Source organism: Mauremys reevesii, linkage group 3 (assembly GCF_016161935.1).
Source record: "Mauremys reevesii isolate NIE-2019 linkage group 3, ASM1616193v1, whole genome shotgun sequence".
NCBI classification, from domain to species: Eukaryota; Metazoa; Chordata; order Testudines; family Geoemydidae; genus Mauremys; species Mauremys reevesii.
In genome coordinates this window covers 204,427,614-204,445,009 of record NC_052625.1, presented here as the reverse complement: position 1 = coordinate 204,445,009, position 17,396 = coordinate 204,427,614, and the positions used below count along the sequence as shown (strand labels likewise).

The following is a 17,396-nucleotide window of genomic DNA, read 5'->3' as shown; positions in this document are numbered from 1 at the left end:
ACACTCTGAGGCCTGGTCTACACTACGGGGTTAGGTCGAATTGAGCCACATCAGGTCGATTTAAAAATGACAAGCACACAACCAACCGTGTTCCATCAACCTAAAGGGCTCTTAAAATTGACTGTTATACTCCTCCCCGGCGAGGGGAGCAGCGCTAAAATCGACTTTGCTGGGTCGAATTTGGGGTAGTGTGGATGCAATTCGACAGTATTGGCCTCCAGGAGCTATCCCAGAGTGCTCCATTGTGACCACTCTGGACAGAGCTTTGAATTCCGATGCACTAGCCAGGTACACAGGACAAGCTCCGGGAACTTTTGAATTGCATTTCCTGTTTGGTCAGCGTGGCAAACTCAGCAGCACAGGTGACCATGCAGTCCTCCCAGAATCGTAGAGCGTAGAATGTTTCTACGCTCCCCCTATCATCTCCATCCCTGAGGTTATCGCAGATTAGAAGGTGAAAAAAACGCACTCGCGATGACATGTTTTCTGAGCTCATGCAGTCCTCCCGCACTGATAGGGCACAGCGTAATGCATGGAGGCATTCAGTGGCAGAGGCCAGGAAAGGACATGATGAAGCGTCTGTTGGGGGGAGCAAACGGACATGATGAAACATCTGTTGAAGCTGCAGGAAAGCCAACAAGAGCACAGACCCCCGCTGCATCCACTGTATAACTGCCTACCCTCCTCCCCATGTTCCACAGCCTCCTCACCCAGACGCCCAAAAACGCGGGGGAGGGAGGAGGCTCCAGGCACCCAGTCACTCCACTGCAGAGGACGGCCAAAGCAACAGAAGGCTGTCATTCAAACAGTTTGATTTTTAGTGTGGCTACAATAAGCAATGTGGCCTTGTCCTTCCCTCCTCCCCCACCCCACCCGGGCTACCTTGTCCATTGTCTAATTTTTTTTAATTAATAAAGAAAGAATGCATGGTTTCAAAATAATAGTTACTTTATTTCGAAGGGGGGAGGGTGGTTGGCTTACAGGGAATTAAAATCAACAAAGGGGGTGGCTTTGCATCGAGGAGAAACAGACACAAGTGTCACACCGAAGCCTGGCCAGTCATGAAACTGGTTTTCAAAGCCTCTCTGATGCGCAGCGCGCCTTGCTGTGCTCTTCTAATCGCCCTGGTGTCTGGCGCAAAACGAATGTCTGCCGTTGCTTTCACGGAGAGAGAGGCGACTGACGAAATGTACCCCAAACCACCCGCGACAAAGATTTTTGTCCTATCAGGCATTGGGAGCTTAACCCAGAATTCCAATGGGCGGCGGAGAGTGCGGGAACTGTGGGATAGCTACCTACAGTGCACCGCTTCGTAAGTCGATTCTAGCCACGGTAGTGAGGACGCGCTCTGCCGACTTAATGTGCTTAATGTGGACATACGCAATCGACTGTATAAAATCGATGTCTAAAAATCAACTTCTATAAAATCGACCTAATTTCGTAGTGTAGACATACCCTAAGTATCCCAGCAGCAGTTATTGTAACTTGGATTGTGACGGTCTCTGAAATAAAACCGGATCGTCACAGATGAACTGAAAAGCTCTAAAAGGTTAAAGAGTTTCAAGGTGTCGCTCACAACCCACTCGTGCAGTTTATCTTCTGTAAACGATACAGCAGAAATCAAAGGAAACACCCGCTCTCTTTTTCAGTGCGACATGCTGGTGCTATCTTTAGTCCATGCTTATCTGTGATCTTATGTCATTGAACGCCAAATATTTCTGCTGCCAGCGTTTAAGAGAAAGCTACATTTTAAAACCACAAACCCTCTGAAATCCAACTGCTCTTTCACATCCTTTCCAAGTGCCGCGTTGAGAGTCTGAGGTCAATAAATCTGGGCGTTCAGGCCAAAAGAAATAAACACTTTCTCATAATGCTGCGTGGGGTTGCGTGAGCATGTGAAAACGGGCCCTGTTGTGATGGAGAGCAGCAAGCTGGAGCCTGAGGCATTTGCTCTCAGACTCTTAAACTTTGAATTTTCTCCCTTTTATGCAATTAAAGTCTAGGAAAGGCAAAGGGCGTGGCCAGCAAGGTTTGCACAATCCAGTACCGACAGCAACATTTTTCACGGCATTTCAGTGCAAACAGTGGGGATCTTTTCTTTAGAGACTCATTCCCCAAATGCACCAACACCGATCAGATTGGCACATGAAAACCTCTTTGGGATCCATTTCCACTGGAATGCTGCATGTGTCTCATTGGACCAACTTCTGTTGGTGAAAGAGACACGCTTTTGAGCTACCCAGAGCTCTTCTTGTATAGGCTCGAAAGCGTCTCTCGTTCACCAACAGAAGTTGGTCCGATAACAGCTATTACCTCACCCACCTTCTCTCTCGAGTATCCTTGGACCAACATGGCTATAACACTGTGTAAAGATCAGAAAGGTCTGGGAGTCATCAGCACACTGAATGCATTGCAGCCACTATCTCAGAAACCTCCAAGCATGTTGAACTATAGACCACCTATGCCACCCTCTAGGGGAAAACCCTTGGGTCAGAGAAACAACTGGCCACAACCAAAAGACATACATCAATCGAAGCTCATCAGCTGTAACTAGTTTTGTTTTCTCTGCAGGACCCCTCCCTAATCATCTTTGCCTCAAATCAAGCCCACTTACACTCTTGGGATGGAGCTGGTAGGATCCACCTGGTCTGCTGTCAGAGTAGGTCAGCAAAGAGAGCTCTGCATCTCTACCCAGGGACTTGACATGAGGGGGAGTCAGCGAAAGAGCTCTGTATTTGTACACAACTATGAACTTGATACCATGGTTACAGCTTTATGGATTAATATTTGTTCTTAATATTTGTCCCCCTTCTTAAAGGGGGAAATACATTTCAGAGGGTGTTAAAGTTTGAACAGGAAGAGAATTATTTAAGAAACTCCCCCAACCCATCCCTGCAAACCGAACGGTGAGAAGTCAACTGGCCTGAAGAACAGCTCGTCTCTTACCTCATCAAACCTGGCCTCATCCTCGCAGTTTTCAAGTACTCGGGTGTAGAAGGAGAGACCTGCAGAAAGCAGAGAGGAAAAGAGCTTTGTTACTTCAGAGCACATGGCGACTGTGAGAGGGAGAGTTAGCAGGAGGAGAGGGTGCCTGGGGGGAATGGGAGGAGCTGTCCTGGACCTGAGAGGACCTGCTAACAGCACTGCACTGTGGGAGTGCGTCTGAGAGCGTATGGATGCGACAGGTGTGAGTCTGAGTGGGCACGCAGAGTGCGTGTGTGTGTGCACCATCTGTACGGGGGGTACGTGTACACTGAGTGAGCACCCCGGCTGTATATGTACCATCTGTATAAGTCCCATCTCTTCTTTACCATGAGGGACGACAGACCCGGGGGGCTGGGGGGCTGTCGCACCCCCTGGCTTGACGTGGTTTCCATCATATGCAGGGTTTACAGTTTGGTTCAATGGCTCTCAGCACCCCCACTGTTCCAGCCCCGCTGCGACAGACCCAGACTCTGGATCTGGATTCAAACCAGAGAGTTTGCAGCTGAATTTGTATCACTCCTATTTACTGCACCGGGGGAGGGTGTCCTAATCTGGACACCTCAAACTTCAGGAGAGTTTGGGTTTGGATTTCCAACTTCCTGGTTCAGGGGAGTTCAGCCCCAGGGGCTTGGCTGGGGGCCAGTCTCTCCCCACGCTGCTCATGAACCGGAGGGAATCATTTGACCAACCCACTCTGAGTTTATAACACACCGTGAAACCGGGTGAGTTTTCACAGGCCTAGGCCATCCCAGGGAATAATGGCTCGTGCAGCTCTAACAATTAAACGCTGAAACACAGCTCTAGCCCTGGCCCCCGTCTCACTCTTCCTGCTCAGTAAACCGACGACCCAAACAGGTCCAGGGAATGAGGCTTGCGTCTGCAGAGAGCATCCCTTTAAACAACCGCCCCCTGGAAGCTGCTCCTGCTGCTCCTGTTCCGGTTGTTTGATCAGGGCTCGTGAATTTCATTGACTCGTTCAAAATAAACACAGAGAATTTGAGAGGTTTCGCTTCTCCGGGTCAGCGGGGATTACGACAGGTTTGAAAGCAAATCGCCGGCTGGGAGGATGCAGACAGATGTGCTGGGTAACCCCTCGGGATGGGCAATGGGAATTTTTTAATGTTTGTTTCCTTTACTGACTGCGTGAAATTAATAAATAATTCCACCATCCGATCAAAGGGTTCACATTGTGCTTTCAGCTGTTCTGGTTTCAATAACCTTTCTGACTTTGCAGAGCCAGTATTGTTATTTAATATCCACTGGGCAATGCTGCAGAAAGAGAAGTGAATAAAATGCTCGTTTTAAGGCACTGAATCCAAACGAAGCCTCTCTGACTCAAAGGCAATCATGCTTCTTGGGTTATTAAATCCTTACATGTTCCCAGCGGGCAGGACCATGTATGTATTTGACCAGGGTCCAAAATTCCCAGGACAGCTGAGCATCTGCAATACCATGCTCAGAGCTTTGTGGGGGGAACTTTGGGGATATTGAGCTGTTATAACAAGGAGCCAGGTTCCAGCATGTGATGATCCTCTGCCAGCATTACCGTCCCCTTTCCGACTGGACTCTGAGATGAGTTTACAAAATGAGGCAATTACAGGAGGGAACTGAGCCTCTGGATTTCTGGGTTCTCTTTCTAAGGGAAAATCGGGCCGTGCTTTAGGCTTGCACAAAAACTTGAGAGTTTCGTTTCACGAATCGTTTCCCCCATGAAATCATTTTAAACTCCAGGGAAACTTAATAAACAGCTTCTTTTCTAACTAAACCGAAGCCTGTTGTCCAGGAGCGGCAAGCGCCTGTGCGTACAGGCACCACTGATCGCCAGTGGGGGTACGACCCCTCGGCTCTCCGTATTCATGCTCTTCAGGGCAGTCACCACACCTACCTCTGTGCCTGTACAGCACCCGGCACACCGGACCCTATTCCTGCTCCTCTGGCCTTCAAACCACCCCCAACCGCTCCAAGATCATCATCAGAAACAAGCTCCCCACAGACCAGGACACACCAACTCAAAGCAGCACCAGACCCTGCCAGAACAACAGCTATCAAACCGGCAGACATACCTCCACGGCTGCAGTGACCAACACCCCCCACCACGCACCTTTCCAGATCCAGGGGTCCTTGATGGGGTGTACAAACCCCACACTAGGCCACAAGGGGTTAAGGGATTATGTTGGGCTCAGCCAGCCCCGCCCCACCTGCAGCAAATGCTCCATCTGCTGGGGCAGTTAAAAGGCAGGGAACTGGCTCTCTGGGGGCAGAGCCGGAGGTGAGGAGAGCCGCAGCCCAAAGCTCCAGCAGAGCAGAGGGAAACCTCAGGTTCTACAGGTGCCCATAGGGGCCCTCCCTGAGGGAAGGGGGGACCCACCCCGGAGGCAGCCAGAAAGGGAAGTATCCTCTGGACCTTGGCCTTTGGTAACCTCCTCTTGTGGTCTGGGCTTCTGCAGCAGGCGAAGGCCTTGGACTAAGCTGACCCCAAGGGGGGTGGACGAGAGGAAGAGGCCCAGGGACAACAGCCTCAAGCAGCCTTGGTTGCCAGGCTACTGGGTAGCCCAAAGGGCCTGGGTTGGAGCCCGGTGCAGTGGGAGGGCCCAGGCTCCCCTCCCCACAACCTCCTTGGCAGTCAGGAGGTGCAGCCGTGACCACTAGGCCAGGCTCCCCAAGTGGGAACCGTTACAGTCCTGCACGTCTATCACAACATGTGGGGTGCCTCATCCACCGCACTACATGCCCCAACAACGACAATGTGGGTGAAACCAGGCAATCGCTAGGCTCTCGAATGAACTCACCCAGAAAAATGACCTGGGGGTGAACGCGTTCTGTGGTAGAGAGACAGCTGTACCGCCTGGCAGACATCACAGCGAGGGCATGTTTCCAGATGTGGCAGGGTGAGATCCCAGCTCATGGATAGAACCCGGAACAAACCTGACGACTGTCACTAGTGTCTGCTGCTGATTTTCTGGGTGACCGGAGGCACGGCACACCTCTCTGTGACTCAGTTTCCCCATGTGTAAAATAGACGCTGTGATCTGTACAGAGGGTACAGATCTGCCCCGCAGGGAGTCTGTCTGGACAAATGAATGCTTGGGAGGGTGCAGAGATCCCTGGATGGAAGAATATTCACTCTACACTTGCCTTTTGCTAATTGTATCCCTTTATGCCGAAACAATTCCCTCTGTCCTGGCTCCTTTGTGGAGGATTCTACAGATTTGTGACTTTTTATCCACTACTTGAACTACAGTCAAGCAGCAATTCAGAGCAACCCTCCTGCTCAAATGCACATGGAAACCTGTCATCTCCTGGCCTGTCTTCTGACTTAACTTCTTTCTTGCAGTCATAGAATCCTGCCACTGACGGAACGCACACCCACACAACGCTCTGCTCCACACCCACCGGCTGCACTCCTGGGGAGATGCCAGCTGCCAGCAAGAGAAGCTAAACAAAGCAACCCACGCCCACAACACTCAGCTGGCTGTAACAATGAGAGAGAAGTAATAATAATAATGACTGGCATTTGCATAGCACTTTTCGTGTTGAACCTAAAGCCTACAGCAAAATTACAACCGACTGTGAGCGGTGTTCAGGTGTCACCGCTTCACCACCACTGAAATGCAGCCACTTCTGGAGTAGAACGGGGTAGCCTGCAAATGGCTCACAGTACGCACACCGTTCAGGACAGAATGTGGTGGGTACTGAAACTACAAGGGGCACGAATGGAATTATTTCGAGACACTGTGAATAACACGCCTGGTCCTGGGAAAGTGCCCTGGGATCTCTGATGGTCCCGAGGGGCGGGATCTCGATGGCTCGTTATTAGTTGTATTGCAGTAAAGTCTAGGAGCCGGAGCGATGGACCAGAGCCCTGTTGTGCAAGGTGTGGTGCAAACGCACAACCACAACCATGGTCCCAGCCCCGAAGAGCTTACAGTCAAAGTCTGAGGCTGACAGCCGGCGGATACAATCAGATGGGAGGAGCATAAGGAAAACGCGGGACGATTGTGTTCACCACGTGGCAACTGCAAGATCGTGGCTCCCATGAGAACAGCGCCCCCTAGCGCCACCCTGAGGTATTGGCTCAGTACCAACTCAGAGAAAAGCATCTCTTGCTGAATTTTCAGCGCTAGTGTTTTCCATCTGAGTGTTTCCTACCAGTTATCATCTCTCTAGCGCTGGAAGTGCTTTACACAACAGGACAACAGACCGGGTCTCCACCCCACGGGGCCTGCAGTTTGAAAGGCAGATACATTGCAAGGCTGCGAGCAGTTTACTGAGTTTTTGAGGAATTAGCCAAAACAGCAAGAAAGTGATGCATTGCTGGTTATTGTCTCCACCAATAAATATGACAACAGTGGCACAAATTTCTTAACAGCATGGAGGGATACAGCATCACAGCAACGTCTGACTCAAGAGGTCATCGATTCCAGCACCCTGCACTGTGGCAGGACCAAGTAATCTTAGACCATCCCTGACAAGTGTTTGTCCTGCCTGTTCTTAAAAACCTCCCATGACGGGGATTCCACAACCTCCCTTGGAAGCCTGTTCCAGAGCTTAACTCCATTTAGAGTAGGAGAGTTTTTCTTAAAATCTAACCTAACTCTCCCTTGCTGCAGATTCAGCCCATTCCTTCCTCTCCTACCTTCAGTGGACGTGGAGAACAACTGATCACAAACCGCTTCATAACAGCCCTTCCCATATTTGAAGGCTATCAGGTCCCCCCTCAGTTTACCATGCCCAGTTTTCTTTAACTTTTCCTCACAGGTCAGGTTTTCTAAATCCTTGATCAGTTTTTGTGGATCTGTCTCCAATTTGTCCACACCTTTACTCAAGTGTGGTGTCCAGAATTGGACGCAAGACTCCAGCTGGGAGAAGAGCAGGATAATTACCTCCCATATCTTAAATACGACACTCCTGTCAATAGATCCAGAATGAGATAAGCCTTTTTTGAACTGCACCGCATCATTGGCTCATATTCAGTTTGTGATCCACTATCACCCCTGGATCACCACCTAGCCAGTGATTCCCCACTTTGTAGTTGTGCATTTGATTTTTCCTTCCTAAGTGAAGTACTTTGCAATTGTTTTTAATTAATTTCATCTTGTTGATTTCAGTCCCGTTCTCCTGGAGGGTAACTCAGGAGGGGAAGGTGGAGGAATGCAAGAGCCCAGACAGCCGGTACATATTTTCAAGGAAAGTATGATTTAGTTGGGGTTGGTCCTGCTTTGAGCAGGGGGTTGGACTAGATACCCCCTGAGGTCCCTTCCAACCCTGAGATTCTATGAAGCTGTAAAGGAAGAGAATTACCCAGAGTCTTGGAGCAACAAAGGCAGGAACCTAGAACTGGTCAAAAAATGGGTCCCCCTCCACCTACAGAAAATGCTGTTTTTTTTGACAAAAATTCAAATACTGAAAAATGTCAGGCAAAACCCACACTATTTCTACTTGGAAATGCTGCAGTGCCTCATGGGAGTTGTAGTTCAGATTCCTCACTCTTCCATTCTCCTCTAGAGGCAGGGCTCTCTGGTTGGACTACATCTCCCATGAGGTACCACGGTCTCTTCTCAGAGTGGGGAGAGGCAGTGCATCATGGGAGTTCCTGGCTCCTGGGACCAGCCACCCCATGAGAGGGATGCAGAGGAAGGATCGTCCACTGAAAAGCAGCTTGGAGGATCATAAAAATTAAAGATGGGAGAGACCTTTTGGGCGATGATCTGTTCTGAGTGAAATTCGCCCCTCGGCTGTGTGCCTAGACATGCCTAGACGGGGGATTATTTAGTGTCCGGTGCCAGGCCGAATGCACACTCAAAAGAGGAACTTTTGCACACTAAGCAGTGAAAGCGCGGCCCAGTGGGTAGGGAGGGGGATCGGATTTTAATCCCCTCTCTGCTACTGACCCACTTTATGCCCCTTGGCAAGTCACTTCCCCTCTCAGCGCCTGTTTCCCCTGCTACCCTGTGGCTGTCTTGTCTATTTAAACTGGGAAAGCTTTCTGGGGCAGGGCCTGTCTGTACAGCACCTAGCACAGCTGTGACCGCTAGGTGCTGGGGTGATACAAACAGGGATTTCACTCTGTGTTCCTAGGTTTGAGGGTCTACCGACGTGGTATTCCTGAGCTCGCCAGCAGCGAGAAACGCTCCCTTTCTCCGCCCCTGCTGGGATCTCATTTAAAGCGGCCAGGTTAGAGCTGAGGAGGGGGAAGCAGAGAGGCACCGGTGAGGCCGTCCGAGCCACAGCTAGCTCCTAACTCTCCTGCGGACGGCACCGACGGCCTGTTCCTGTGCCTGCACCGCTCAGGCGGAGGAGAGGCGTCTCGGGGAGAGAAGGGGCTGAAAACAGACCCCTCTTAGGGACAAGCAAAGCAGCAGCAGGCCTGTCTGAGAGGCAGGAGAGAGAGAAGATGCCACCAGAGGAGAAAGACAGGCCCGTGTGGGGGTCTCCCGAGTTCCCTCCTAGTGAAGGAGAAATGAAAGGCCAGGAATAAATACTTCAAGAGGAAGCTGGGCCAGGCTCAGGGCACCGGCCAGAGACTTGGCTCACCCAGGTTCAGTTCCCTGCCTCACCACAGACTCCCTTAGGTTTTGTGCCGTGGTTTCTCATCAGTCACATGGGGAGCCTTGCAGGGGTGGTGTGAGGATTGATGCATTAAAGATCGTGGGGTGCTCAGGCACTATAGTAATGGGGGCCAGATAAGCACCTTGACAGATAGAGATCAATGGTAAACTCTCCTCCTGCACCCCCACTGGAGTCAGACGCTGAAATGAACAACCGAGGGCAGAATTCAGCCCTGACACGCTGGTGTATCGATTTGGGCAGTGCTTGTGTCTCATAATAGAGCACAAGGGGACATCTGCTGAAATACCAAGGTGGCAAATTCAAAGCTGGTGGGAGAAAATATTTTTTTCACACAATGCACAAGGAGCCGGTGGAACTCATTGCCACTAGACAACACTGGGGGATTGGGACCCCCGCAATCTGGGGGCGCTGTATTCCTCTGCGCAAGGGGTACAAAGGGGAACCTGGTGGCCTGTGTAATTACTTTGTATTGCTCTATCTAGGCACTTGTACAGCCTCCATCCCCTTAGCTTGTGAGGGTGCTTGCCAAGCGGGCCGTGCGTAAGGTGTCCCACGGGACCCTTCTTAATATGAGGCGGTGATCTGGCCATTAGAGCTTGTAAAGAGCTTTGAGCCCTTCCCTGGAGAGCTGCAGAGACCAGCAAAGGGGCTGCTGTTCCCACTGCTCAGGGGCTCCTGGGGATTTGCAGTGGAACTAAGCAGTGAATGAAAGTTACCGTGTCCGTCCGTGGAGCACTGGCAGGGGTCTGAGCTGCCCTCGCCATTTTACTGCAGGTCTCGCAATCCTTGGCGTTTTCCTTAAAGCCCCAGGCTCCTGGAGGCTCCGGATGAAGCACGAATCTCAGCTTCCAGTTAAAAAAAGAGGAAAATATCTAGCCTTCCGGGCTAGCTCAAAATGTGACCTGCGTGCGGCCTCGAGGCTCAGAAGGCAACGCAGAAGATCTCCCCTACTGATTATTTTTTAAAACTGCATGAACTAAACCACTCTCAGGGGGCCTGACTCATGATTCAGTCCTGCCTGGATCTGGTCACTTAAACACCCTGGCTGTGGCTGAGCTGTCACGGATCCTCCCGGGCTGTGTCTACACTAGGAGTGAGGGGTGGGATTTCTCTACCTGTGCACCCAGGCTGGCCCTCTCTCTCCTTGAGCTAGTGCGAGTGTAAACAGAGGGGTAGCTGTGGCGGCACGGCTTAGCCATGTCGATTACGTACCCGCTGGTGTCAGGCGGGTTTGTGCTCAGCATGGCTAAGCCGTGACTCCGCTGCCGATGGCCGGGCGACCGCAGCTCTGCTGCTTTTATACCCACCTAGCTCCACGACAGCCACTGCGAGTAGTTGCGTGCGAGCAGGGGAATCGCCCCTCGCGTGGAGTGTAGACGCAGCCAAAGCGCGCGCCGCACGGACACTTACCGTCGTGAGGGTTTAGTGTTATTTGGCCGGACGGGGAGAGGAAGGAGGAGCCCTGCTACACGCTTGTGACCCCTGTTGTGTTTGCACCAGCGACTGGCCCCCAATAAACAGTGGGCCTCTGATTGCTGACAACACTGCGCGCCAAAATCACGCCCAGTCCTGGACACATCTGGGGTCCTGGCACTTCAGAGCCAGGTCTGAATGGAAGTACAGTCGCAAAGCTTGCTCCGTAATAGCCGGCTGGAGCGGCTGTCTCCCGGCACGCAGCGGAGGGAGCGACACAAGGGGGACTGCGCTGCTGGGATGAATCCAGCAGACACAGGGACTCCCCGCTGTGGACGCGGCCTGTGGAGCTGGACAGGAATGAAGCCAATGGGGTTCTACCGAAAGGACTCGGAAAGCCGAGCGAACGTAACAGAACTAGCCGAGGGTGCTGCCGGTCAGGAACAGGACGTGTCGGCAGAGCTGGGAGTAAGGCGGCGAGCAGGATAGGATGAGCAGAGGGACTGCAGGTCAGAATCGAGCACCATTGGCAGAGCCATGGAGGGCAGGCCTGGGATAGCAGGGGGCTGCGGGTCAGGATTCAGGGGCACTGGCAGAGCTGGGGGGCTGAGATCATAGGCTCCGACTCCATGGGTGCTCTGGGGCCGGAGCACCCATGGGGAAAAATTGGTGGGTGCTTTGCTACCCACCAGCAGCCAAGCTCCCCTCACCGCCCCCCCGCCTCACCTCACCTCCTCCTCCACCTCCTTCCCTGAGCACACCACGTCCCCACTTCTCCCCCTGGCGCCGAGCTGCTCCGGGAGGGAGGGGGAAGGAGCAGGAACGGGGCTCGCTCAGGGGAGGAGGATTTGGGGAAGGACAGGGGCGGCTCTAGCTTTTTTGCCACCCCAGGCACGGCAGGAGTCCAATGGGGCAGGGAGGGGGCGGAGTTGGGGCAGGGACTTTGGGGAAGGGGTTTGGAATGGGGGTGGGGCAGGGGTGGAGTTGGGGCAGGGCCGGGGCAGAGGCGAGGCGAGCACCCCCTGGCACCAGCAGAAGTTGGCGCCTATGGCTGGGATAATGGGGGGATGCAGGTCGGGACTGAGGGGCACTACAGGGCTGGGGGGGGTGACCTTTCAGGAGCCTCCTGAGGTAAGTGTTGAGCCAGGACCCCCTCCTGCACCCCAACCCCCTGCCCCAGCCTAGAGTCCGCACCCCCTCCCGCACCCATACTGCCTCCCAGAGCCCGATCCCCCTCCCACACCCATACTGCCTCCCAGAGCCCGATCCCCCTCCTGCATCCAAACTCCCTCCCAGAGCCCGATCCCCCTCCCGCACCCATACTGCCTCCCAGAGCCCGCACCCTGCACCCCCTCCTGCACCCAAACTTCCCTCCCAGAGCCTGCACCTCACACCCCCTCCCACTCCCAAACTCCCTCCCAAAGCCCACATCCTGACACCCTCCTGCACCCAAACTCCCTCCCAGAGCCCACATCCTGACCCTCTCCTGCACCCAAACTCCCTGCCCCAGCCTGAGGCCAGTGAGTGAGGGTGGGGGAGCGTGGGCGACGGAGGGAGGGGGGATGCAGTGAACAGGCGGTGGGGCCTCGGAGAAGGGGCAGGACTGGGCCGTCGCTGCTAGAGCTGTGCTGGGACACAAAAGCACTTATCAATTACCCCAGGGTTCCCGCCCCCCGGTCCTGTGATCTAGCCACTACCCCACCTCTGCGCACAAGCACCACTAGCTATTTCTTTGCGCTGTTCCCTGCTGGAGTTACAGCGGCTGCGGTTAACACATTGTGAGCGGAGTAGTGCTCCTCGGTTACAGTCATCCATCGTTAGTTAGAATCCCCCTCCCCTTGCCGCCACAAGGCTGCCGACTACCGCCCTGTGGGCCCAGAGCGGGGTGCCAGGCCCGTGAGCTGGTGATCCGCTCCCCTGGACGTATTCAGCACTCTCCAGAAAGGGGTTTGTGCATCTCCTTCCGGAGGAGAGGATTCCTAGCGGGCTTACGGGTGACTACGAATGAGGCCGGGAGAAAGCACTGTTGGGGGAATAAATGCAGCAGCCCTGGATAAAGTCTGGTTCCCGGCAGGATCTAGGACCCACAACGCATTCAGTCAATTTCATTTCATAACCCTTAGCCAGTCACTTTTCGGGGGAGGGGAGGGGCTGATCAAACTACCTGGTTTAAAACCTTAGGACTCCATGAAGCGACTGGGTCAAATCCTGGCAGATCTGACTCAGCGCCGGCCCTTTCCAAAGTTCGGCACTTCCACCCAGGTCCACGCAGCTTGCTGCCTTTTCGCCACCCAGGCTCCACGGCCTGTTTGGCCAGAACAGGGGTTTGTCCGGGTTTTCTCTGGCAAACCTGCTCTCTGTGCGGTGGCTGCTCTCCTACGCTTCGGTGGCTGGGTGCCCCATGGGGGTATGATGCCGTGGGGTCCCTGGGTTGGAAGGTGCTATAGAAACATCTGAGGCCATGAGGTCCCTGGGTGGAAGGTGCTATCGAAAGCTCTGCTGCCACGGGGTCCCTGGGTTGGAAGGTGCTATAGACACATCTGATGCCGCGGGGTCCCTGGGTTGGAAGGTGCTATAGACACATCTGGTGCCGCGGGGTCCCTGGGTTGGAAGGTGCTACAGAAACATCTTACACTGTTAACTGGTGCGCAACCACCTTCGAGAAACTAGCGCGAAACTCGGGGTTACAGACTGGCAAGCGACCTGGTGTGACAATAAGGACCGAAGTCAAGCGGTCTCAGAGGCACAGTCGCAGGTACAGATCCGGCCCTTTGCCCGTCTTTGAGGCTGTGTGAGCCCCACCAGGGCAAGGGAGCTGCTGTGGCCTGAGCACGGGATCTGACCCCCACCCTGAGCACGGGATCTGACCCCCGCCCTGAGCACGGGATCTGACCCCCGCCCTGAGCACGGGATCTGACACCCCTGCCCTAGGAAGATGCCAGGGGTCAACAGGGCCACACGGACAGTTTCCAAACTTTACTGGCTCATGTGCCCCCTTTGCTGGGGCGTGACTGGAGGGCAAATCGAGCTCCCGTGCCAGGACCCCTGGGCGACTCTGCCCCCTGCATAGAGCACAAACCCCAAAGGTGGGTCTCTTCCCCCCCGTCTCGGAGCTGGTGGGGATCCCCGCTTCGCAGAGGGGGGACACAGAAGGCGGGTCTCTTCCCCCCCGTCTCGGAGCTGGTGGGGGTCCCCGCTTCGCAGAGGGGGGACACAGAAGGTGGGTCTCTTCCCCCCCGTCTCGGAGCTGGTGGGGATCCCCGCTTCGCAGAGGGGGGACACAGAAGGTGGAAGAGAACGTGGGGGCCCTGCTCCCAGCCAGCCCTGCCCGCCACTGGGCCACCGCCAAGCGCGACCAAGCTGCGCCCGGACCCTGTGGGCAGGTGACTCTGTCTCTCCCCGTGGAAAGACCCGGGGGCTGTTTGACTGGGGGGCCCGAGAAGGGAGCCAAAGGGGGGTGAATCTGCAGCGTCCTCCGCGTGGGGACACTAGCCCCGGGCAACGCGGGACCCCGCGCCCAGCCTCTCCCCTGCCCCGCGGGACCCAGCAGCCCCCAGCCCCGCGGAGAACTTTTCCTCCTCCCCCCCCCGCGGGCCAGCGGCTCCCCCTACCTCTGAACGCCGCCTTGGCGAGCCGGTCCCCCTTGCCCCGCAGCCCGGTCACCGCCTTGAGGCGCACGAGCAGCGCCATGGTGCGCCCCGGAGAGCCCCTGCGCCGCCGGAGCGCAGCGCAGCCTCCACGCCCGCCTCTGCTCCGCTGGCCGGCGCCCGGGAGCCGCTCAATTATTCAGGAGCTGCCAGCGCCGCGCTCCGGGCCGGCCGTGCGCTCCTCTCCTGCGCCCCAGCGCTGCAGCCAGCCCCCGGCGGGAGGGGGCCGCGCAGCCTTCCACGCTCCGCCAGGCAGGCAGGGAGGGGCGCCTTTCCCGGACTCCTGGGTCCCCCCGGCCTTGGACTTCAGCTCCCTGCGCCTCCCGCTAGCCTGGGACTTGGGTCCCATTCCCTGCCCTGCCCCAGGTTCCCTGCGTCACCTTCTGGCGCCTGCAGGAGCCAGGCTGGGGGCGGGGGTTGCACCCGGACCCGAAACATAGCTTTGAAGTTGCACCTCTGAAGCCTGCTGGGCAATTCCCCGTCCCCAGGAGGGAGCTCCTGGCACTGCCCTGCCTCAGGGTGGGGGAGGATAAACACCTGATAAACACTTGTGTGGTGCTTTGAGATCTCCGGATGAAAAGTTCTCTGCAAGAGCCGGCTATGGTTCGTCCCCACCCCACAGAAGCCGGGGGAGGGAGGGCGGTGTGAGCTCTCATCTACTCCCGCTCCCTGACTGGGCTGGCCAGTGGTGTGTGTTTAATGGGGGAAGATGCTATTTCAATGGGAAGTCAGCACATACAGCTTTGCACCTTCGTACCTCTCTGCTTTCCAATGCACAGACATGAAGGGACCCTCAACATCCCAGTGACAGGGCAGGGAATTGTCATTCATTGACAGAGGGGGAAACCGAGGCACCAAGCTGTTAAATGACTTTCCCAAAGACACATGGTGAATCGCTATCCAAGCTAGGATTAGTCTCCATTTCCCTGCCCATGGAATGGACCCAACCCCAGGGCCGACGAGGAGGGGTGGGGGAAGCCGGTACAAATTACCGGGGCCCGGCTGCCCCGGCCCTGTTTAGCTGGTCTGCCCTTGCTGGGGGGCCTGAAATTTTTTTTTCCACCAGGGCCCAAACCCCCTCTTGGCGGCCCTGCCCAACCCATGGGTGTCAGTCGGGTTAGAACCTGGAGCTTTCAACACTGCAGCCCAGATTTCTATCACTTGAGTTAAACAAGTAACCCCATTAGCAGGCTGCAGCAGTAGGCTGTTATCCTGTAGGCAACCAGCCAGTAAAAGGGGACAACACACACGCTGACAGCAGTCTGGATTACACCAGCCACAAGAGGGGCACATTCATACCGTTTATAAACGCATTATCTGAGCCATAGATCAAAATGGGATTTCGCCACCCTCCCCCACTGTCTTTTCCCACAGCAACTGGACCTGCATCAACACCCCAGCTCCAACACACCATCGCAAACACTGGGGCAGTTTAATGTCAGAGCCAAACTCTCGGGTCCAGGCTGTTCTCTATAAGATGGGATCCCATCCCCTCAAACCCACAGCCACGCCACATGTCCTAGCACTGCCCGGGGCCGCTGCTACTCGTTTGGGACCCCCCCTCTGGCCTCCTGTCTGACTAAAGAGCGGGCAGGCTGCACCGAGGGGGCACACGCCTGTCCCAGCTCTGCCCACCTCCCCGGCCCAGTCTGTCCCTTAGTCTCCCCTTCCCTTTCATGTGTTGTGATTCCCATTAGCCAAGTGCCTACAAGCCCCCGTCACGGACCAGGACCCCAGCGTGCTGGGCACTGCACCCAGAGCAAACACAGCCCCTAGACTGACCCGCCTCCCTGCACCCGGAACAAAGTGCCTTTGCTTCTGAGGGAAATTTCAAATCCAAAATGGAAGACAATCACTTTATAGAACAAGCCCCCTCCACAGGCAAGGGATGGGAGGGAGCCGGCACACAGCGAGGGCTGCACTGACGCACCAGCCAGGGGAGCGGCTAGCCCCACACGCTGCATCTGTGTCCTGCCACCAGCCTTGCACACCCACCCCCCTCGTCAGCCACTGGAAGCCCCTCACACACACCGCTGGCGGGTGGGCGGCTGGTGAACAGGGATCTGGCCGGCAGCAGGCCCTGCCAGTACTGATAGGGGAGGGGACAGAAACTACAGGACAATTTGCCCGTTTTTAAGAAAAAGTCGGGACACCTGCAGGAGATGCGGTCACGCTATGCATATATCTAGCTGGTGATCCTCAGCCAGGAGGCACGCGCTGGGTCACTACTGCTCCTGCAGCAGCTGTCCTGTGGGCTACGAAGCAGTGAAAAATCCTTGGGCTGAATTTCAGAAAGAACAGCTTCCCCTCGCTTTATTCACCATTCACTCCAATGTGCTCCCTTGGGCTGTTCCCCTCATTCTCTAGCGGCACAAAGCGTGTCACCAAGGCCTTGTCTAAACGGTGGGGAACACAACTGAGTCCTGACCATGTTTTATAACATAGTTTGGTTTTGCTTCTATAGAACTGACCAAACTGTTATACCCATGGCAAAGGAACTACGCTGATCGCTGCTCTGCCTGGGGAAACTGACCGGCAGAACTGCAGCAGTGTAATTCGACGGCTGTGGCTTTGCCAGTAGGTCTTCCCATGGGGACACTATTCCAGAATAAAAATGATTTTTACTCCAGTTTAATGACTCCGCTTATACTGGCATAGCCGCAACCGTCCAATTATACCACTGTAGTTCTGCCAGTCAGTTCCCCTGTGGAGATGAGCCCTCGCTAAAAGAGAAGATGGATCTTGCTGCAGAATTGCTGTACGCAGAAGGCACATGGAGAA

General features: G+C 54.9%; 1 protein-coding gene across 1 annotated transcript in view; it reads right to left on the bottom strand.

The window, feature by feature from the left end:
• The window catches only part of OTOF (otoferlin), a 189,829-nt gene extending 175,171 nt beyond the window's left edge, over positions 1–14,658 (bottom strand). The window contains exons 1-2 of the mRNA XM_039532355.1: positions 14,580–14,658; positions 2,947–3,005 (exon numbers count right to left, since the gene is read on the bottom strand). Of these exons, the coding sequence (XP_039388289.1) occupies positions 2,947–3,005; positions 14,580–14,658 (138 nt within the window). The remainder of the gene's footprint in view (positions 1–2,946; positions 3,006–14,579) is intronic.
• Positions 14,659–17,396: the final 2,738 nt, after the last annotated feature.